This window comes from Crocodylus siamensis, chromosome 14, assembly GCF_052110815.1.
Source record: "Crocodylus siamensis isolate JL-2025a chromosome 14, ASM5211081v1, whole genome shotgun sequence".
Classification (NCBI taxonomy): domain Eukaryota; kingdom Metazoa; phylum Chordata; order Crocodylia; family Crocodylidae; genus Crocodylus; species Crocodylus siamensis.
In genome coordinates this window covers 22,184,547-22,207,351 of record NC_143408.1, presented here as the reverse complement: position 1 = coordinate 22,207,351, position 22,805 = coordinate 22,184,547, and the positions used below count along the sequence as shown (strand labels likewise).

The following is a 22,805-nucleotide window of genomic DNA, read 5'->3' as shown; positions in this document are numbered from 1 at the left end:
AGCACAGCTATTCCCAGCATCAGTGGATGGTGCCATCTTCTGGGCCCCAGACTTACTGTATCTCATCTTGTAAATCTCAAGGCAGGGCCACCTGTAGAATGGGAGAAAGACACACACTAGGTGTTGGATGCTTGGAAAACGGAGAAACCCAAGCAGCAAAACACAGGGCCTTAATTTTCCAGAAACGCAACTTAACTTTCTTCTTCTGACACCCCACAGAGCTTGACCACTCTGCTCACGACCAGCCAGGGTGACCATTTCATACCCATTATACAGCTGGAAGGACTTTGTCCTCCACTGGGAGGGTGTGTGAATGGAAGGCTGAGCTTAAAATAGGTGCGTGTGTCTGAGTGTGTCTGCATGGCAGCCTGAGCGAGTGACTCCAAATGTATGTGTGAGCTCTGAGGACCCTTGAATGCCATAAGGGCGCAGAATAAGAACTAGAAGAGAAGTCGGAGTGAGTGTGAATGAATCAAAAGGAGGGGCACAGCCACTTGCCAAAACACTTTACCTGCACCGTAAATAATTGCTTTCTCTCCGGTATCAGCTCCTTCTCCAGAGCCGTGGGGGCCAAGAGCTTCGTAGAACTGAAGGCTGGGGGGGAGAGAAAGAGAGTGAAGCATAGCCATGGCTACAACATCCCTTTCTGCACCAACCACAGGGCTAGTGCTGGCTCCCAGCAGCAGCCACACTGTTGCCAGCCCTGGTCAGACACGGGGACAAGTGTTTTCCTTGAAGCTTCTGAAGGGAGACATGGGAGACAGACCCAGGCAAGAGTGAAGTAATGGTGCCAGGCAGGGAACTGTGGTAGAGACACGCACAAGGACTGGGGAGCAACAGAGGTACCCACCACTCTGTGGGAAAGCAGAGAAGCTTCTCCTCTGTGTAGCTGGTGTCTCATTGTGCCAGTATAGTGGACAGAAGCTCAGTGCCAAGGGGCAGCAATAGGAAGCCCACATTTCCCATTGCTCTTGCCCTGTATCCACAGGCCTCTAAATCTGCGTGCTCTGGAGTAAGCAGAGTGCCAACACATGGGGGGCTTACCTGTCTTTAATGAGGACATACTCCGGAGGGATGTGTGGCTCACCCAGGCTCCTCCATCGTGGCTTCCAGCTCTTCATGGGGCTGGGGTTGGAGATGGGGGGCCTCAGCACAATCGCCAGGGTCAGCAGCATGAGGATCAAGAAGCCCAGGACAAAGAGCACTGCTGAAGAGGCCATGAGACAGTGGGATGTAAGAGGTGGAGGAGAGAGCTGTGTGACACTGAGTGCACCCATAGGACCTGTGATGGGTGCATGGGATGAGTTTCCTTTTGGTGTAATAGGTAACTGGGATAGCCTTGGTGTGAAACTGGCCCTGCACTTTGCAGGAAGGAAGGCCTAAAGCCTCCTGCAGCAGTTATCAGCAGCACCCCAGAGCCTGCAGCCATGTCCTGATGCTCTCACCACCCATTGTCAAAGGATGGTCACAACATTCAGCATGCAGGATATGGGTGGAAGCTGGCACTCACCCCTGGATTGCACAAAGCATTTGCCCCCTCCATGGCCTGATCAGAAGGACATGTAGAGACTGTCATCATCTTGGCTGAGCACTCTCCTTCCTCCACAGGCCCTCAATGCCCCGCAGCATGGGGGGGCCTTAAGTCACCTGCACCTCCACTGATCAGGCCTTTACCAAATGCCCCTGTGAGCCCAGCACTGTGTGGAGGAGGGAGAGCTCTTTGGCACTGGCAGCTGAGGGCCCTGGAAGCTGGCACACACACTTGCTGGTTCATTTATATTTCTGTGCTCCCTTCCTTTCTGCCCCCTCTCACTGAGGGGAGACTGAGCCAGGTGTCTACCCTAGGTACAGACGTGCTCCTAGGATCAGATCTTGTCTGCCTGCCTGCTTGACTCGTCTACAGCAAGTGCTTTGCGAGACATTCCCGCTCCTCCAGCCTCCCACAGAAATGCTGACATTTGCAGCTGGTGCTAAGGGGAGCAAAGCCCTCAATTAACTGCATTCCTTGCAGGGCAGGGAGAAAAGGCAGCCTTTTAATGCCTGCCTCTGAGCAGTTTCTGGCTAGGGAGAGCATGAACCCTTGGGAGGCTCAACCGCAGGAGCGATTAGAACAGGGAACAGCCAATGGCTTGATGCCATTTCCAGAGAGGAAGGCTGGTTCAGACATGATCTACCACAATAGGGGCCAGTCTCTTCGGCAGACATGCCCCAAATTAGCTCAACAGTGCCACTCCAATCTCCTTCCTCTGCCTGATCTGCTGCTTTCCTTTCTGTTCTCCACTCTGTGCTCCTTATCTGATCTGCTGCTCTGCTTTCCGCTTCTTGCCCTATGCTCCCTGCCTAATCTCCTGCTCCGCTTTCTGCCTCCTGCCCCATTTGCCACTGTGTTGCCTGTCCCCACCCTGATCAGCTGTGTGCCACACATGGAGGCTGCCTGTGTCACCTGTGGTACCTGTGCTGCAGGATGGCTACCCCTGCTCTACCAGGTGCAGAGACTGACTTACAGGCTCAAGAATCCACGTGCTACTGAGGCATCAGAGGCTGGGCTTGGTAGTGAATGAGGGAGCAACACCTTAAATTAAAAAATACAAGCAGGCCCCCCCTTCAGCAGCAGGCACTTATCAATGGAGAGCCATGGAGACTGTGGTTCTTTATATCCCCGGCACACCTTTATATCCCTAGCACGGAGACTATGGCTCTTTATATCCCTGGCATGAGCTCTTCCTCCTTGCCAATGTCCCATAGGACCCAGCTGCCTTTGTTTCTGCTTCTCCTGCAGCCCTAGCCTGCTGGAAGCCCCCAGAGCGCAGGTCACAAGCTTTATTCACCTCACAATGGGTTTGTGTATCTGCAGGACGAGGACAGATGTTCAGTCTAAATGCCAACAGCTGGCCTAGCATGAACATACTGGGCTAGCCAAATTAATGCCTGCAACAAGCAGATTAAGAACGGTGTTATACCAAAGATCATGTTGGTCCTTTAGTGATAAGGCCTGTAAAGGTCATTCCTCCTAGTTAACTGAAAGACAACCTGATGAAAAACAACATGCATCAACAGGAGCTCATTCCTCCAAAGGAGGCCATTGATAAGATCCTTTAATTGAAGGTATCAGTGCACTTTGGCTGTGGTACCTGTGACAGCTGCCCAGTTGGGTGCTAGATTTAGCTTCCGGTGCTTCAGGATCCCATGCCTGGCCAGCTGGTACGGAGACGAGGGCTGAAAGGAGGAATCCTTAGGGTCACAGCCCATGTTCTCCTCATTCACAGTCACAATCAAGGTACGGTCCTGGACGGTGCTGTCCCTGAAAACATATCTCCCAGGATCTGGGAAAACGTGAGCAAACCTGAAGGAGAGGGGGAAATGATGCATGTAGATCCAGCTGCCCTCTTGTGTTCAGCCTCACACAACTACAGCCACTAGCCTGCTCCAGTTGGGAAGTGAAATGCCTTATCCAGAGGAAAGACTCTTGTCAAACTCGGCCATTCAGGCTGGTCTGAAGCTCACTGAATTCAATGGGCATCTTTCCCTGGACTTCAGTGACTCAAACCCTTGGTCATGGATTCTCGCACTATGCCCAATGCACTGGACCTAACATTTCATTGAAGAAATGGTTCTCCTCTAATAAGAAGGCGGCACAACAGCCCCCATACCTGCTTAGGTATAAGCTCCCTCCCCACCCGGGCACTGTTAGCAGCATCAGGCATTACTTGGAGATGTTGAGGTGGGTCTCCCGAATGAGGTGCTCCAGTCGTCGGAAGGGACCGAAATCCCAGCTGGGGTTGCTGTTGTAAAGATGCTGTTTCTGATAGACTGGGTAGTGGCTGGAAGCACGATCTGGGAACAAGCAGGACAGAATCACAACTCTGAGCTCCGGGCTTGGCCGGGATGAAGCCAGGCCACACTGCTTGTGCGACGGGTTTGTTTTATGCAGCTCCACACGTCAGAGCCTCTAACGACAATCTGTGGTATAACTAATGAGAGCTGAGGGTCTTAATAGTGCTTTACCCTGTACAAAAGTCTCAGAATCACCTCATGTAGTAGGCACTTCTATCCCAGTTGTACGGACAGGAAAACTGAGACACTAAAAATACCGGCTGAGTCTGGAGTTGAGTCAAGATTAGACCAGGAGTCCTGGGCAGACAGAAAGATGTGCAGGCAGGCAGCCCCAGCAGAGACTTTAGTAGGCAGTCACAGAAGTGGCTGAGCCTAGGCACGCAAGTAGCTTGGACAGACAAGCATGAATGCAAATGGCAGCACTCACCATGGGGATGGATGCTGAGCTGGAAGAGGATGGTGTCTCCCACATGCATGCACACGATGGGGTTTGGGATGTGGGGTAAGCGGTTTGGATCCTTGGGAGGGATGGTCTTGCTATGCCGACCTTTCTGCAAGGGTGTAGCTGGCCCAAATTCTCCTGAGGCTGGCCATGGAGACAGGGAAGAAAAGAGTGAAGCCTGCCAACAGGCAGCAAAGGACAAAATCCCCTACTCACTTGGCAAAACAGAATTAATTCCCTTACATGGGGCCATATTCTGCTCTGAATGCAGAACGGGGTAACTTTACTGCAGGCAGCGGCCAACGGAGGCAAGAGGAGCATCATGCCCGCTCATCTATCTGCAAAGGTGCAGGATCTTCCACTCATCCTTTTTCGTGGGCTGGAGTCATGTTATAACCACAAATGAGTGAATTTCCAGGTGCCCAAGGGGGTTAATACCTCAACTGAACAGTCCAGTTTTCACACAACTGGGCCACAGTCCAGTTTTTCTGTCAAATGAGGACCCCTCCCTTGTGCTGTGTGGAGAGATCGAGAGCAAATTCCCTCTACCCCCGATGAGCTGAGAGGAAACCTGCAGCTTGGTCTGACTGGGGCTCTTTGCTGACTCTTCCCTTCTAGACAGCTCTTGGGTTTCACCTGTGAGGAATTCATTGAGGTCTTCTGTGCTGGAAATCATGACACCCAACACCCCGCCTGGGCTAAACAGAACAAAATGCACCCGCTGGCTCCTCTGCACGTGCTCATCGGGTCCCAGGATGCCGGTCACTTCCTGTAAAACACAGGACAATGAGCTCTTGGTGATACTCTCAGCCCTGGAAGCTGCCCACTCCCCAGGATTTAGGCCTATCCCTACCTTTAATTAGTCCACCTTGGACATTCCTAGACTTGTCTACCCTGCCCCTGTACCACACCCAGGACCACTGCCAAGAAGCACACCCTACCCACTTGTCCCTGCCCAATGCATGCCCATTCCCAGAACGGAGAGGGCGTAGCTGGCCTAAAGTAGCCCTGGTACAAGCTCCAGCGCTGCTTTCAGATGCTCTGCCTCAGGGTTGCTCCATGGCAAGTGCTCTGGCGGCAGCAGATATGGGCCTGGTGACTCTCTCTCCCAAACCCAGCCACTGCTATTTTGTAATGATTTGCAACCTCCCACCTTCTCAGCGTCCTGCTCCGTGAACAATACGGAGCATCCCCCACGTCCTTCTCACACGGTGGATCCCGCACATTGCATCAGCTCCCTGCCTGGAAGCCCAGGAGTCTCTCCGCCTTTCCACACTCTGCGTTCTCCAGCCTCCCTCCAACCCAGAGAGCAAGTCCTAGCCCTTATACTCACTCTGTCCTCTCCCTCCTCCACACTCAGAAGCAGCTCTTGATTGATGCCAACCCTCAGAGAGATCTGTGGGGCTCTCAGCAGGCACTCCCGGTCACACAGCTCTTCAGCAGAGATGTATTGTTCACAGTGACACCTTGCAAAGGAGAGGAAGGGGCCTGTTCCTTAAGTCCCCTGGCAGGCAGCCGCAAGGTGCCAATGGCCAGACCTGAGACCAGCTCTGTTGTTCTATCTATCATCTGTACAGTGAGTAAGCCAACTCTTTAGGAAAGGAATTAGCAAGCTGGATCACATGCAAAGTCCATCCAGTCCAGGGCATCCTTGATGTGACAACTGTGGTGATATCAAATGATACACACATACGCTGCCACAATGTATCTGTTACATCTGCACCACTCTGTAGTGATACAAATGTAGCAAAACCATTGGCACTTCAACACTCTTTTATTCAGGGTCAAAATTACAGTGATTTAGCTAACCTGTATCACCACAGGTGCATGATATATCATAACAGCTGTTGTGCACACCTGGGAGGCAGCTCCCCTTAAGAGGTATTATTGCCCATACCCCTTATATCCGAACTCCAAATAGCCAGCAGAAGATGGTTTATAGAAAGGTATCAGAGCAGTATAGTAGGTAGATATGAGATACTCTGCCGCCCTACATACATCTCCTTCTATCCCCTACTAGTTAAACATTGCTATAAACCAGTGTATCCCTTCCAAAATTTTTGCTGAAAACAATGGGAGGTAAGAACAATGCACATTGTAAATCAACGTTCTTCTGCTAGTTTCTATATAGTGTATTCCTTTAGCTGTCTGGATTCTGAGGTGGAGTAGTTCATGTGCACAGAACATGGTCATAACTTACTGGTACTAAGTGGGCATGTCTACACATGCATTTACACTGGCTTAAGTTTACTGCACAGTAAATTCCTGTGCAGTAAGCAGGAATAGGCCAGCATCTACACAGACAGGTGACCTCAGACTAAATTTAGTCCCAGGTCAGAGCAGCTTGCCGTGTGTCTCTGTGGTCACTGAGGGGAGCTCCAGCCTCTAACCACATGGCTGCCAGCATTTGGGATTAACTTTAGTCACAAACTGAAGCCCGGAGAGGCGGCCAGCCTTGGGCACTGGGGCTGAGTTCAGGTCAGCCCTCTAGTGGCTGGGCAGACCTGGCGTCTACACACGTTACTGCACAGTAACTAATCAGATGTAAATTTGATACCAGCATGATCCAGGTATCAAATTTATGCTCAAATTGGCATAAACCAGCATATTTAATGTGCAGCATGGGTGTGCATATGCAGATGTACAGCTGTTTTGTGCAATAATTTTGGTTACTGTGCAGTAAATGTGCACATGTAGATGTGTCCACCAATGAACATATTTAGCTTCTCCATTAAACAGATAAATGAGGATTGGACTCTGAATTAGGCTTCCTTTTTGGTTAAAATCTTCCAAGGGGCTCATCTGCAGTAAGTACTAAACCCACACCCTCTGAAAACCAGGGCCTTTTCAGCCATCTGAAGCTGGGCATCCTAAATGATTAGACACTTTGGAAAATCTTGGGACCTTTTCTTTAATAGGAAGTCAGTAGAAGAAATTTGATGCTAGTGGAAAAAGCTGTGGACTGGGGGCCAATATTGACTCCTGGAAGAAGTCCAGCAAGGGGTATGCATCCCAAGAAGTCTTCCTCATTCAGGCCTAACCAAAGGGTCTCCACCATGGTGTGGTTGGCAGAAGTTCACAGTCCATGTTCCTATAAACTATTTGCTCATCTATTGAGTCCATCTGCAGGGACAATGATCTGGACTCTTTTGAAGTTAGCAAGTGGACTGAAACCAGCAGCTTATTTCACAGGACACACAAGACTGAACTACTTCCATTCACAGTTGACTGGGCAAAATTCAAGCCCAGCCTCTGCTTGAAGTGTTTTCTTAACTTAAAACGTACATGCCCAGCTCTGCGTTGAGTTCTCCACCCACTGGGCCACAGAAAGGAGAGCAGTCATACCGTTTGGGTGAAACACACTGGCGCGTGGATGCCAGACGGACTTCTCCGGGAGCACAGCGCTCCTCCACCTGCAGCAGCAAGACCCACAGATTCACATAAGACAGGGATGAAAAACAGGGATGCCACTGCTCTGGCATGACTCAGCCCCCTGCCACTCTCCCCTGTCCCACCTGTCATCTGAACTCTAGCATTTGAAGGGTAAATCTTAATCCATTTTGCACTGTTAACTGGTCGGAAAACAGACAGAGGAAATGACAACAATATCAATAATGATCTTGCAAGGTCGCTTCCAGCCCCGAATGTTGATTCCCATCAAATTCCCTTTCCAGCTCTAATTAGAAGCCACCCTAATGACAACACAGTGAATGAGGTCATCAGTTTTGGATACCTAGATGGCCCCATTACCAGAGTATGCTGTTGCCTCCCAACCTTCAATGTGCTTATCCTCATGCAACCTCTGTGAAGTAGGGCAGTGCTATTATCCCAGTTTTACAGACTTAGAACTGAGGCACAGAAAGACCGAATGATCTGGCCCAAGATCCAGGGGTGGATCAGAGAATCGAACCCAAGCTTTTGCATCCTAAGCCACTATTCCAAACACAGGGCTGTCTTTCCCCCCCCACTCACTTGCCTTCTCACCTGAGTCATTCAGGTTTAATACACTCAAGGGCCTTGTGTTGCAGAAGCATCTTACCTGAGACTGGCAGTCCTGGTCACTGTTGCTGTCAGAACTTTTCTTGCCTCTCTCATCATAGTAAACATACCCTGTCTGGCAGATACAGGAGCCATCTGACTGCTGAAATGCCCGGTTCAGCCCATGGCAGGTACAGCTGGTAGCACCTTAGAAAACAGCAGCAGGAGTACCCAGCATTAGTGGAAATCAAGGTGACTGGGAACGGTGCCTACCCACAGCAAGTTCCTTTCATATTGCCTACTCTCCAGCTCCATTCACAGCTACTGCTGTATGAGGAAGGGTTGGAAGCACTGGGGTCTGGAGAACAGAAGACCAGAGGAAGATTTGGTAACTGTCTGCAGTTACAAGAAAGGGTTGTTGTGAAGATGATGGCAGGCAGTTGCTCCCTGGGTTTGCTAGGGACAGCACATGAAGTCATGGGAATGAATGAGCCTGCCATTGGAGGTAGTTCAAGCACTTACATTGAACACCTTCAAGAGCAAATTGGATGCTTATCTTGCTGGGATCCTGTGACCCCAGCTGATTTCCTGCCCTTTGGGCGGGGGGCTGGACTCGATGATCTTCTGAGGTCCCTTCCAGCCCTAATGTCTAAGAAATTTATGAAATTGCAACTGGGGAGATACTAGGAAGAAGGATCTCATTCTGAAGGTGGTTAAGTCCTGGAACAGCTTACCAAGAGAGGGCACACAGCCATTATTGCAGGGAGTTTTCAAGTGCATGTTAGTCAAACCTTATCTGGGATGGTTTAGACAGGGATGGCCAGCCTTGGGCAGGGGTGGGTCAAGATGACTTCCTGAGGCTCTTCCCAGCCATATTTGCTATGACTCTACGTTCCTACAGCAGGTGGGTTTTAACTTGTCCATTGAGCCACCTGGAGCAGGTCAGGGCCTGTCCACTCACAGCTGGTAACTGCAGGAGTCCCCTGTTTTATTACTCAAAACCCGCTAGGGAGGACATGACTGTGAGTGGGATTGTCAGAGTGCACATGGCCACATCACAGGGCAAGGAGTATGCTCCACCTCATGCTGGCTGAGAGCCCAGGGCTTCTCCCACTTTATCAGGGCCCCAACTGGAGTTATTTCGGTCACCCTGCCCAAGTAACCTCTATCCACTGCACTCACTGCAGGGCTGGGCAATGCATCCTGGTGTAACTGCATTAGATTCAGAGGAGTCGCATGGCAAGCATGAGCAGGGACCCTTGTCTATTCCTCCCTCCTCCTGGACCTGGCAGGACTGAACTTCTAATGCCTCAGCTAGCCCAGTCTGTGAGGGATCGGGGTGGATCTGAAAACTGTGCACTGTCTCAGCGGTGGGGCAAAGCCAGGACATGTGGCAGATGCAGAACCACAAATGAGCTGGCCTTTCCCTGGATCACAAACTCATTCATAGCAACACAGAGGCCAAGGGGTTGGTGTTTTAAAATCTCAAGGCAGCTCCACATACAGAAGATGCAACTCACCTGGCTGTGAGGAGGAAGAGCTCCCGCAGGGAAAACACCCTGTCTGAGCACGGAGGTGGTTGAAGAAACCAGCAGGACAGGCATGGCATTCGTCAGGGTGCTTTGCAAGGCTGCTGTTCCCATGCGTCCCGGGGGGGCAGGGCACAGGGGCATGTGCCATGGGAGGGCAGTAATAGCCTTTGGGGCAGGGCTGCTGGAGGTAATTTGAACTGCCTAGGGGGAAGTAACAGAGGCAAGTCAAAAGTGGCTGTCCCCTGCATTGGTGAAATGGGAAGGACCTAGCTCACTGCATTATGAAGGCAAGCAAGGCGGTTAATTATTTAACTTCGAGCTCTGGATCCGACGGAGCCCAGAGACCTGGATCACCTGTGAGATCCCAGCCCCGCACGCTGCCCAGAGTCTCAGCAGAATAACCCTGTAACCTGCCCAGGCTCACGGGCTTGTCACACCCCTGAAGCCCCCTGGATTCTCAGTTACCGGGTGGGCAGGTGAAGCCGGCTGGGCAGGGCTGGCAGGATGGGGTGGTGAGGAAGTCACTACGGTAGGTGCCAGCATCACAGAGCCTGCAGCATGTCTCAAAGGAGTCCCTGGGGCCTGTCACGTTGCACGCCATGTATCCTCCTTTGCAGGGAAGCGGATGCACGCTCCCAGGGGGGCAGTAATAGGGAAACACACACCTAAAGAGAGACACAGAGGCAGGAGGCAGGGTGAATGGGAAAAGTTCTTGGCTGATATTCCCAAGTGCCCTCCTGCCAGGCTGACAGGAAGCTCTAGTCTGCAGCAACTTTGGCACCTGTCTGCAAGGAGACAGCTGCTGCATTTCAGATGGAGTGACAGAGTGCAGAAACGAGTGAAATCTGTTCAGAAAATACACAGAATCCACTGAAATGCACCCAAAGTTCTCTTTTCTTCACTGTGAACGGTGTCTTGGTATCCCAGGTCACTATAAGCACAGTCCACTGTACAGACAGCTGTTGAGAACCCAGAGCTACAAAGCTGGGGATGCTTTGAAGAGATAGGTTCAAAGTCAGCTTGAGCTGTGCTAGTAACACTGGGCCGGGCTGCTAGCCTTTGCATGGGGAAATCAGCACCTCAAACCAAATCTGCCAAGCCAGCTTTGAAATCAGCACTCTGGATGGGCTCGCGCATACTTGACTGCAGTGCATGGCACACATGGGACTTTGCTTTTCCTGTGCCCACAGATACCATTGACAGAAGCCCCTCCACCACTGACAGGCTCCCAGGGTCCACTGCCAAGGATGTAACTAGAGAACTTCACGGGTTAGCTCAGCATGAATCTGCTGCACACGTGAAGTGGATTTCACTGGCCTGGACTGTGCTCCGTCCTCTGTCCTGTCTCCTGGCCCAACTGCAGGCTAATTAACACAAGTTAAGAAGCACTCTCATTAGCTCCAGCAGCTTCTAAATCTATGGCTGTGGTGGAAGACACATCTGCAATGTTTGCCATATGCACAAAGGTTGTGGTTGTGGTTGAAACATTAATCCTGGTGGATTTCACAGCGGTCAGAACTTCTCAGAGGCTATTGCTGCCTTCACCGGTCTCCCGTATACTCACAGCTGCTCAGGGGCATTGTACCTCGAGGATCCTTCAGGACAGTAATACCCACCAGGACACATGGAAGGGACCCCTGTATGAAGCCCACAGTAGAAGCCAGGTCTGCATATGATTGGATTTACTGAACCTGAGGGGACACAAGCACCAGAGACCCAATGAGCCTGGGGACGTTTCCACCCCGTGATTATCTCTGCATGACCCACGTTTCCCAGTACACACTGAAGGCCAATGGAAACCCACTGAAGTAGGCTTGAACACAAAAAGGGTTGGGTGCATTTGAATGTTGCAATTGGATGCTGCAAGGCACCTGCTCTTCACTAGCCTCATCTCACTCCACTTGGGGCTTATGCACACTGCAAAAGAGGACAGGATTCAAGGGGCAAGATCTAGTTTCAGGGATCTGTGACTACTGCCATGTCCCCCACAATGACCATTGCCCCTGAGGTTCACTGCAGAGCCACCATTGCCAACTCCTGTCAGATCCCACTGGGTCCTGGATGGCATTGCACAGGTGCTGGCAGACAGCAGAACGAGAAAGAGCCAAGGGGCATGAATTCCTCACCAAGTGGGCATTCATAGCCAGGTTCACAAGGTGTTCCTTGGATATTGGGCATCTTTGTCTGGGCTGGGTCTGGGCAATAATATCCAGGAGAGCAGGGGTCACACTCGTCCAAGGAGGCTGCACCAGGCTGGGTCCTGAAAGTGCCAGGTGGGCAAAGGAAAGTGTCTCCTTCCCCTGGGCACCAATGCCCAGGGGGGCAAGGGTAGTCTTCAAAGGTGGTAAGGCCTGTGGAAAAGAAAGTGGAAAAAAAGAGAGAGGAAGCAAAGAGGGGTTTAGAGGAATGTGCTCCCACTCCCTTGACCATCCATAGCTCGTGCAGCTTTCTTTGGCATCTCCCATGGCCCCCACCCCTTGCCTCCACCCACTCATCCTTTTCCATGTAGGGATTTGACCTTGCATCTGGTTTCAATAGCAGCAACGTGAGGCCCTCACCTGGCATGGGGCAGCGGTAGCCAGGAGGGCAAGGCTGGCAGTCTGCAAGGCTCTGTGCTCCTAGGCCTGGGTAGTAGGTATGCTCAGGACACTGCTGAGGGACCATGAAGCTGCTGGGACCAGTGACGTTCCCCCCAGTGCAGTAGTGTCCAGAAGGGCAGAGGTAGCTCACTGGGTCTCCTAAACACACAGACAGCATAAGCAGCAGTGGGGGGACCCTCACCCACCACCCCGACCCTCCTTCCCCTGCCTCTTCCCCAGGCCTCTTCAAACTCTCATACACATCCAGTCTAGCCACAATCCCAGCATCAGTTTGGGGCACAAGAAGATTAGAGCCTGGGTTCGGCCTTGGGTCCCTCTCCAGATAAGGTCCTATTAGTATTTAGAAAGGGGGCAATAAATCAATACATAATCCTCCTAGTGTGAACCATGTGGGGATTTGTTCTTTCCTCAGCAATGTTCAGTTGGCCGCAGTGGAGGCAAGATACCTGACTGCCTGGGCCAGCTGGGTGGTCCCTGTGCCCGAAGGTCTAGTCCCCTATGCCCAAACCCAGCCTGGCTAGACTCAGCCATGTGCCACACATGCATGGAAAGTGACTCCTGTTCCCCACCCCAGCCCTGACCTGCTTGACACCAGCGGCCTGGGGGGCAAGGCAGGCAGTCTTCTCTTTGGCTGGCCCCTGGGACAGTTCGGATAGTGTTGGCGGGGCATGGTGTGGGCACCTCGGCTCCCTCCTGGCAATAGAAACCTAGAGAAGGAAGACAGAAGCTGTCCTCATAGAGAAGATGACTCAGGATCTGTCCCAGAATGAGCATCTACAGGGTTGGGGAAGCACCATTCTTAGGAAGAGGAGAGCCACACCAAACCAATCACTAGTACAGTGAACTACCGAACGAGGGGTGAGGGCTTCAGATTCAGGGCTCTTGCTTAGGTCTGCACTGAACTGGTACCCGGAGACCCCTACTCAGTCACTGAGCGCAGCAGGAACCAGGATGAGAAGAACTGGAGCTAGACTTGGGCTAAGCCATAACCTTCAGCCAGGGTCTAAGTGATACCACGCCCTCCATTGCTTGGATTTGGGGGTTTGGTCAGTTGGTGGAGAAAGGGAAGGAGCCAGTGTGAGGTTGTGAGGAGTGCAGCACTTCTAAAACCAGATATCTGTCGCAAACGGCTCCATGCTGGTGGGCACATACCTTCAGGGCACAGTCCTGCGCACACCTGCCCCCAGGGACACTCAGCCAGGGAGCTCCATGGGAAGTCATGGCCTTGGGGAGTTGATTCAAAGCTCCTGGCCTGGCAGAAGTACCCAGCAGCACACTTCCCCTCCAGCCGCCCGCCCCTGGTGTGAAGAGAGCAGGGGGAAATGTATGCGGGAAACAGAGTAATGCAATGCATGCACACACTCAGTCATGCAGGGGCTCTTGTACACAGTACACCCACGAGACAGAACAACCAAGAGGCTTATACCGGGAAAAGGTGCAAGTTGACCAATTCTTTGAATAATGGATACATGTATTATAAAGGAGATGAGGCAGGGGCTCTCAAGTTTCAGTGCTGACCCCACCACAGACTCCTTCTGTGATCTCCAGCAATTCACTTCAGGTGAAACTGTCAGTGGCTTTCAGAAAATCTTTGGCTCCTAAGTGCCAAACTCTCTTTGAAAATGGGCCTTGGGTGCCTCCATTACTGAGAGGTCTCTGCAAGCATGAACATGTCCCTGCCTTTGCCTTGGCCTTGTCTGCACGGGGTGGGATAATGTTGCTCATTATCCTTTGATATGGGTAGAATACATTTGCTGGACCCCGACACCCTCAGTGCTTCAGAAATACCGTGTCCAAAACTTATGCAAGTCCAGTCTGTCAACTTCTTAGAAGACAGAACATAAAACACCACTAAGGGCAAAGTGACCTTTTCCCCGCCGCTTGGCTCTGGATCACAAAGAATCTGCAGTACTCGCAATAACCATTTTTCATTGCTTTTCAACTAGAAAAAAAATGCAGAAAATGTACCAGCTACTTCCCCAGTCTTCCCTGAGAAACCTGAGTATGACGTCTAGTGTGACATAAGCGGTGTAGAGGAGTGGGAGGAGAGGGTGCATTTCTATCCTCCTAGCTTCACAACACAAAACAAAGGAGAGTTTCCATGAGGCTGAAGTTCGGAAATTCAAAGAGAAGATGCTCCACGCCATGGAAATCATTGCCACAAGAAGGCACAAAGGCCAGAGTGTCGCAATTCAGAAATGGAGATGACAGGCTCAGATAACCATAACAGGTCCAGCCCTCAGCTGGCCCAAGTCTGCCACCCAGTGCCCTGCACGTGTCCCAGGAAGCTGGAGCCAGCACCCATGCAAGATAGGGCAAGGTTTACTTCCTTCATAGAGTATTGCATAGAGCCATAAATCAGGCCCTGTGGAAGGGTTTCAGCACCGAGACTATTGTACTCTGGGACTGCTGCACCCACCATTAGAATGCGGCTGCTTCTGAGGTGGAACCCGCAGCTGCCCGACAGCACATAACAACGCTGCGCAACAGTTTAGGGTGGGGACCAAACAAAATACAATCAAAACTACAGTGCAGCAGGGAGAACTGTGACCTGCAGTAGTGACCAGCCGAGCAGGCCAGGCATTCCCTCTCGTCCTGCAGGCCGGTTTTGTTCGGAGGAGTAAATGTGCCATCAGGGCATGGACAAGGAACCAGGGTGCCTAAAATGGAAATGTGAGAGGTGACATAAAGGCAGAGGGTCACAGAAAGGCAATGGTGTTTGTCAGCACAAGGTGCTTCAACCATGCAGCAGGCTGGTTACACTCAGTGATGATACAGGTTGGATGTGGAGCTCCTGTACCTACCGCGTAACCAGACGAGCACAGCCAGGGGGACGCACCCACCAGGTCATTACTTATACTGGGTAATTATCCACCTGCTCCAGGCTGAGCAGTCTCAGCAATGCAAAGGGGAAGAGGCCTTACTCTTCCCTGCCTTGCTGAGGGTGCTGTGACCTCGGAGAGTGTTACATCCAAATCACACAGATGTAATGACTCCCTAAGATGTGATTCAGAAGCAGTCAGGCCCTTTCTTGCCACATTGCTCTTCATTCTTTAGTAAGGTGTCTATGCGGTTTACTCCAGCCCTTGCCTGTGGTGAGATCCCCAGACATATGGTCAAGGGTAAGACACTCACATACCGGGGGGGGGAGGAGTAAAGAGGGAAGTAGCAGCAGGGTGATGGGCAAGGGCATGTACTGACACATCCTATCCAGGGCAGCCAAAAGGACAGTGGGATCCTGCATATGCTGGTGTGTTGGGGGTGGGGGGCATCCTGTACATACCTGCTGGACAGTAGGTGTGCGGTGGGCAGTGTTTGGGGTCTCCTGAGACCGTCTCCTGGCAGTAGAAGCCCGGCTGGCAGGGGATGCAGGACTCGGACCCCCTATTTGGCTGGTACTCCCCGGTGGGGCATGGGGTAGGGTAGGCAGCCCCTGAGGTACAGAAATGACCCTAGGAATCAGACAGAGAGGGAACAGAAATGGACAGAAACCCAGGAAAAGTCAGGTCTGTTTGCTGGGCCAGCCCCCAAGGAACAAAAGCCTATGGCAAAGTCCTGTGGATGGGACTACGGCCACGGCCTGTGAAGCTTCTCTCCAAATGTTAGGCTGACACTGTTAGACTGAAGGTTAGCTACCCAGCTGTCACCAGCAGGGACCCAGCCCCTCCCCATCCCAGCCAGAGGCAAGTACCTTCGGGCAGAGGAAGGCAGTGGGGCTGAAGGAGCTGAAGTTGGCCGGGCAGTAAAACCCGGCAGCACAAGGTCCCGTGGGTGAGCTCAGACCGACGCTAGCGCAGAAGAAGCCAGCATAGCACGGCACGCAGCTGTCCTGGGAGGAGCTGCCTGGGGGAAAGGCAGAGGCACAAAGGAATGGGAGGAAGCACTCATCTGAGCTGCAGTGACATCAGTGTTGCATTTGCAATAATAACAGCTATTGCAATTGCCTGCAACTGCCACCCTTTGGCTGGAACTGGATCTGCTCTGCCATGTGCCACAGGCACTTTATCGCTGCTCATTCGGAGAGTATCTTCCTTCAATGCAAGCGGCAGGTGGCAGGCAGCTTCCAGGGGTATCCTTGCTGCTGCCATGGGGCTCTCCACAGCCACAGCATCCTGCACTGTGACTGCTGTAACATGTCCAGATAACTACAGATGAGTTGCAACCTACTTTGCATGAATGAAAGCATTGAGCCTGCCCCTTCCCTGGGGGAAGAGGTGGTCTTTTTTCCCATTTTACAGACAGAGGCACAAAGAGGGGCAGGAACCTGGAAGGACAGGACAGCAAGTCTGCAGAAGTCCACTCTGTCATTCTGCTCATCTCTGGGTCCTGCTCGTGGCCAGGGAAGAGGCTGGGGGGAGGGCAGGGTGCCGCTGATAGTGAACTCTGCAGAAACCCATGAGGGGAAGCAGGGGAAGCCCTGAGCTGCACTTACCCGTGGAGTTATTTAGGGTGCCCACTGGGCAGGCGACAGGGAAGAGAGTGCCCTCTGGACAGTAGTGCCCAAGGGGGCAGGGTCCATTGAGCGGGAACCCAGGTGTCCTGTGTGGGACAGCGTCGGCAGCCCCTCCTGCGCAGTAATATCCAGCTGAACACAACCCTGCCATCAGAAAACAGAGGGTGCTCAGGGACCTGCCCATGGCTCTTAGCTTGGTGAGGCCAAGGGAAGCACCTACTCCCAGTCCCACAACACGGGGGCAGCTCAGTCAAGGATGAAAGTGGCTCTAGTTTCCACCAGCAGCACACCTCTGTCTCCCACCCCTCTGACCTGGGCCATTTTCCTCTGGACTCACTTGCCCCAGCCTCAACATCCACTCCCATCACTCATCCCGACCCCCTACCCTGCAGGCCCTCTCATCTCCTCCTTCCCAGGTCCCCTGTCCTCTGGAAAGGTCTCAGTCTCTCCTGTTTTTCCTCAGAGTATTAACATCTGCCTCTGGGTCTCAACGCCTTTCCTCTGTGCTTGACAGAAAGCAACAGAGGACAAAGATTGAGTGAAAGAGTGGTGGGGACTAGACAGCAAGGAAAGACGGGAGACAAGAAAAGCACTGGGAGGAGACCTTGAAGAATGAAGGAGCCAAAGCTGGATTGCAAGAATGAAAGCAGGAGAGATGGAGGTAATAAGAGCCTCAGAAAAAGGGTACCTTCAACACCCTGCCTCTGACCTCTCCGGTATCTGCCCCACTGAGCTCAGAAAACCCCACTCCATCTAATGCAGACAAGCACCCAGCACTCTTTAGCCCTGGTTCTCGCAGGACAACTTACCATCCGGCTCCCAGTTTGCATGGCCCCGACAGTACCTCCCCACCGGGCAAGGCTTGCATGCTGCAGGGGACAGTGCCCCCTCCAAGGTGTTCAGGGTACCTTCAGGGCATGGCAGGGGCATGGCGGTCTGAGATGGACAATAGTAACCTGCAAATACAAAGAGGGGGTGCTGCTCCCTGGACAAAGCAAATAGCAGAGCTCTTGGTGACCTCAGTAGGGCTGCAATTCCACCCCAAGAGCTGGGGGGCCCTCACTGCGGTGCCTGACGGGGGGATGTACAGAGATCTATGTGCTGGCGGGACTCCTCAGAGCCCACACCTTCTTGTCTTGGGTTAAAGACGCTGCTGTACAGCAGATGCCTTACCTTGGGGGCAGCTGAGTGGCTCTACAGTGGCAGCATATCTGCAAGTCACACCAGCGGGGCAAGGGAGGCATACGCTTGCTCCAGGCATTGGGCTGAACATGCCAGGCTCACAGGGTATCTCCAGTCCGGTCCCAGTAGGACAGTAGAAGCCACTTGGGCATCTGTACCCATGAAGACCATTAGAGGGGCAGGGGCCAGAGCTGCCTTCAAGGCAAACGTACCTGTAAGAAATAAGGAGGAGGAATTCAAAGAATTCACACTTGATTTCACGGCCCCAGAAAAGAGCATCAGTTCCAATCACTTGGCACCCGGGCATCCTTGTTCAGGGATGTCCAATAAAATAAATGGACTGCAGCCACCTTGCACAGCCACCAACTCTACCAGCATCCCATCCCATCTCTGCCCAAACCAGGAAGACCAACTGGTTTTTGCAGCTAAACCTGAAGGACAGCAAAGTGCTACAGAAATCTGAGGGTCTCGAGGCACAGTCATAAAATCACAAACAATGAGGGTTGGAGGGGACCTCAGAAGGTCACATCTAGTCCACCCTCCTGCTCAAAGCAAGACCAGCCCCAACTACATCACTCCAGCTAAGGCTTTGCCTAGCCAGGTCTTAAAAACCACCACGGATGAATCCGCAACCTCTCTGGGTAACCTGTTCCAGTGTTTTTTACTACCTTCCTGGTGAGAAAATTCTTCCTAATATCTAACCTCAACTTCCCTTGCTGCAACTTGAGATGGTTGCTCCTTGTAATGTGTAAGACCATTGCTCCTGTGAGCAGTATCTTCTCTTCCAAGTGGCAGTGAGATGGGCTGCCAGAGGCAGGGAGATCCTGACTCACTTTGGGGTTTGCATGTCCAAAGCAACAGAGGACACCAACTAGCTCCAGGAAGTACAAGCCTCTGGGTGACATGATCCATCGTGCGTATCACATCAGAACGCCCTCTTCTGATGGACATCACTGATGATGACACAGGTATCCAAACTACATACTTTCTGTTTACCTGCATCTCTCCACTGCCCCAACCTTCCCAATGTAACCAAAACTGAATTAACATATACAGAAGCATTCAAATTGTTCTGTTCAGCCAATCTACACAGCATGTGAAGAGGGGACTTGTAAAATGTCTACAGGGAATCGAAGGGTGACGTCTCCAAGGAGCAGAAACAGGAAGGGCGACCTATGGGCAAATTCCCAGAAGCACAAGGAATGGTGTTAAGCAAACAAAGCTTTAATTTGCATGTTGGCAGTCACTCCCTGACAGGGACGTCAAACAGATTGTGCAGCTGCCCCACAAAGGGAAAGAGGGGGTGCCCCATTACTTGGGATGAGTGGGCAAAGCAAAGGAATATCCTGTTAGGAGGATCCTGCAAGGGTATGGGATTTACAGGTTTTAAAACATGTGAGGGCTTAATACGTGTGATGGTGAGGTGACACCGGGGTGTTCTAATTAGGATGTGGAGCAGACTGGATTAATTGATCCTGCGGTTTCCTTGTCATGGGTTATCGCACCATCTAGTGGGAAATGTGTTTAATGCAGGTGAGAAAAAAGTGAAAAAAACCATTCCATGTTGACATCACAGCAGGTGAGATCAGGAGTTTGAGGCAAACTCAGTTCTGTGACAAAGTGGCTGGGGAATAGGGTGTGACTGATGGCCCTGGGCCTTGAAGGCTTCTCTGCCCACTGTAGAAGACAGTGGGCAAGTGAATCAGTGCCTCATTCCTCTCCTCAAGGGACTCGCCCTTGCAGGGGTGAGAATAATATGGTCTGTGGCTTAGTTAATCCTTGGACATCTGTTCTGGGATTGTCGACAACAGGTCCAGGCCTGAAAACCAGTGGCCCTGATATCCCGCTGTCCTGCAAGTCATTCAGTCATTTCAGCCAGTGCAAAGATCCCGGTGCCCACTGAATCAGAGCGGCTGCTCTTTACACCCAGCTGGCACAGGTGAGTGCACACAGAGTGCAGGGCAGCAGAGATCCAGGCCCTAACTCAGTTGCTGTTGGAGCCCGCTGCCAAGCACAGCTGGACCAAGACCAAATGAGGGATGTTAACATTATCTGGGATCGTGCTGGGCTGGATTCCAAGTGACCCAGGAAGGGGGTATCCTGGTACTAAGCTCCTGGGATAACCTGTGCCCCTATTTCTCAGTGACAAAGTGCTACAGCTGCTCCCTGCTCCGTCTTTAGGAGAATGGTGGGTCTGGACTTTTCAGCATTAAACATAAGTGACCACATCTCCTTACCCTGCACTACACAGCGATGCCTGGGACAGATCGGACAGGCCTGCCCGACTGCAGTACCGCCCCGCTGGACAGAGCTGACACTGATCCTCTGCCCCCAGGCCCAGCGAAGAGGAGTAGGATCCAGGAGGGCAGGGGATGGGATAGCTGGTACCATTGGGGCAGAAATGCCCAGGAGGGCAGATGTCATTTCCAGGAAGAGAAAGGCCAGCAGACTCGACCTGGGGGAGGAAAAACAAACACAGTGAGATTCAGGAAGCATGATCAGCCGCAAAAAGAGCCACGGGGAAGCATGAATTTGAGTTGCAGGCTGTAGGTGAGCTGGGCCACTTGCTCGAGGCCTGAGCTGGCTTGAAAAGGGCCCCTGACACATTGGCTGGTCTGTCATGGTTAAGCACATCTATGCCAGGAATTAGCCACCCCTGTGAGGGGTTCCAGGCAACACAGCCCCAGTGTGACACGCAGAGAGGAGGACTGGGATGGGATTCCTACAACATCACATTCCAGCACCATGCTGCCATCCACTCCTCTCAACAGATATTATCAAGATCTCCAGTCTTCACCCAGAACCTGCAACTGGGCAGTGGTCTGAAGGTGTGATCCCAACTGCTGCAGGATTACTGGAATATCTAGAAGTTGCTGCTCTATGGTACTACACCACCACATTGCTAGGGGAGAGGCCCTTACTCCTCGGTCCCAGCCTAAGGTTACTGGTGCAATGGACAACCCAGTCCCTCTGGGATTCACTCACCTGGTGTTTGATGGGGGCTGGGGTGATGGCTCCCTTGGTGCAATAATAGCCCGAATGGCAAAACCCAGATGGCTGGGTCAAACCTGGAGCTGAGCAATACATGCCTGAAATGAGAAGAAAGGAAGTCCGTGGTGAAAGGGTTTCTATGTCTCCTCTATGCCCTCGCTGCAAATGTTGATGGAGACTGCTTGCTGCAAATGCGGGTGGAGACTAAAGTCAGCACTTTTCCCCTCAGTGCTTCACTCAAATTCCCCCCCAGTGCCTTGTGGCAAACCCTTTCTTACCTGCGGGGCAGGGCTCACAGTCAGATTCATGAGTGGCCCCAGGCTTTGGTCCGAAGGTGCCCCTTGGACACGGGTGTTCTGCACTGAAGCTGGTGCCCGGTGGGCAGAAGTACCCCACAGGGCATGGCCTGGGCAGCTGTACCCCCGAACCTGGAAGACAGAACACAAACCCACTCAGGTGCCTTCAAGACTATTTCCCCAGGAATGAGAAGTGTGCTATGCATTGCCTTTAGTCTTCTGATCTATGCATTAGCCCCTGCTTTCTTCAGCTGGACACAAGATCACCCTACAGGAGACAGAATATGCCTTACTGAGTCCAACAGACTGCTTTTGGCCTGATCTTCCTACAGTGACACAGACTGACAGCAAAAACACAGGTGCAGCCCTCCACAGCCCCCTCACTTTTGTTGGGTGGTTCACAGAAGAGTCCTGCTGGGCACAGATCGCATGAGTCTTTCCCTTCCTGGGGCTGGTAGGTGCCCCTCTCACAAGGCACGGGCATGGCAGATCCTGCAGGGCAGTAGAAGCCTCGGGGACAGCGGTAGGATGCAGGAATGGCTGAGGTCTGGCCTGGTGGGCAGTAGAAACCAGCAGAGCATGGTCCTTCTGGAGCAGGTCTTCCAAACCCTGTAGTCATTGAGGAAGAAAAACCTTTCCATCTCCTTCCCCAAGTCAAAGGCAGGAGGATCCCTCTATTCCCGCACACAGTGTGGCCTCATTGCATACTGAGTTCAAATCAAGAAGCAGCTACTCTTCATAGCATGGATCCAACCTCAGAAACATGGGTGATTTGGGATGCATCACTCAGGAAAGCCAGACCCCGGGCATTGATGTGCAATGCCTGGCATGGGGAAGCTTGGGCTTCTAGTGGAGTGCCCAGCTGGGGCTCTCTGATCACTTTTTGCAGTATAGAGACAATTCTGTGCTGACCAGACAAGATGAGCTATGCAACCGAATGCAAGAATCTTCATCCATTCATAGGAGTTATGAATGTAGTATGCTCAAAACAACTTTACAGGAAATAAAGCTGGGGAGGGCACTGGCTCCCATGTGTCCACCCTCATGAACCCCAAACCGGAGAGAGGGAGACTCATACCGCTGCAAAAGTGTCCAGCAGGACAGAGCTGGCAGTCTGTGGGATGCCATCTCCCAGCATGGGGGTTGAGACTTCCAGAGTCACAGGGGACTGGCAACTCCGAGCCTTTGGGGCAGTAGAAGCCAGTGGGGCAGTGTTCCTGGTCAGGCCTTGTGGATCCCAGAGGGCAGTAATACCCAGCATGACAGGTTCCTGCAAAGCAGAAGATTTCAGAACCCAAACTAAGGAACTGAGGGACCGCCAAACATTCATGTAACTGGTATGGGAAAACATGTAGGGGTTTAGTGGCTTAGCCCTTCTGGTCCAGATTTCTTCAGTCTAGGAATCCAGCTGCTTGATTCCCAGGGACACGAGAGGTTGCTGTCTCTTTTTGCTTTGAGTCTGTCCAGCTGTAGTTTAGTGTGTCTGCACTTATTTGA

The 22,805-nt window shown here is 52.1% G+C and overlaps 1 protein-coding gene across 1 annotated transcript in view; it reads right to left on the bottom strand.

The window, feature by feature from the left end:
* Positions 1-22,805, bottom strand: part of LOC149853447 (uncharacterized) — a 70,332-nt gene that overhangs the window by 24,922 nt on the left and 22,605 nt on the right. Inside the window, exons 32-58 of the mRNA XM_090027255.1 lie at positions 22,387-22,578; positions 21,693-21,917; positions 21,291-21,440; positions 21,007-21,110; positions 20,259-20,476; positions 18,013-18,233; positions 17,649-17,795; positions 16,819-16,983; positions 16,078-16,229; positions 15,670-15,838; positions 14,938-15,046; positions 13,539-13,684; positions 12,968-13,093; positions 12,345-12,524; positions 11,913-12,137; positions 11,351-11,477; positions 10,252-10,451; positions 9,775-9,987; positions 8,316-8,461; positions 7,562-7,689; positions 5,610-5,742; positions 4,913-5,045; positions 4,262-4,420; positions 3,708-3,834; positions 3,132-3,343; positions 1,045-1,207; positions 512-594 (exon numbers count right to left, since the gene is read on the bottom strand). Coding sequence (XP_089883381.1) covers positions 512-594; positions 1,045-1,207; positions 3,132-3,343; positions 3,708-3,834; positions 4,262-4,420; positions 4,913-5,045; positions 5,610-5,742; positions 7,562-7,689; positions 8,316-8,461; positions 9,775-9,987; positions 10,252-10,451; positions 11,351-11,477; positions 11,913-12,137; positions 12,345-12,524; positions 12,968-13,093; positions 13,539-13,684; positions 14,938-15,046; positions 15,670-15,838; positions 16,078-16,229; positions 16,819-16,983; positions 17,649-17,795; positions 18,013-18,233; positions 20,259-20,476; positions 21,007-21,110; positions 21,291-21,440; positions 21,693-21,917; positions 22,387-22,578 — 4,353 coding nt within the window. The remainder of the gene's footprint in view (positions 1-511; positions 595-1,044; positions 1,208-3,131; positions 3,344-3,707; positions 3,835-4,261; positions 4,421-4,912; positions 5,046-5,609; positions 5,743-7,561; positions 7,690-8,315; positions 8,462-9,774; positions 9,988-10,251; positions 10,452-11,350; positions 11,478-11,912; positions 12,138-12,344; positions 12,525-12,967; positions 13,094-13,538; positions 13,685-14,937; positions 15,047-15,669; positions 15,839-16,077; positions 16,230-16,818; positions 16,984-17,648; positions 17,796-18,012; positions 18,234-20,258; positions 20,477-21,006; positions 21,111-21,290; positions 21,441-21,692; positions 21,918-22,386; positions 22,579-22,805) is intronic.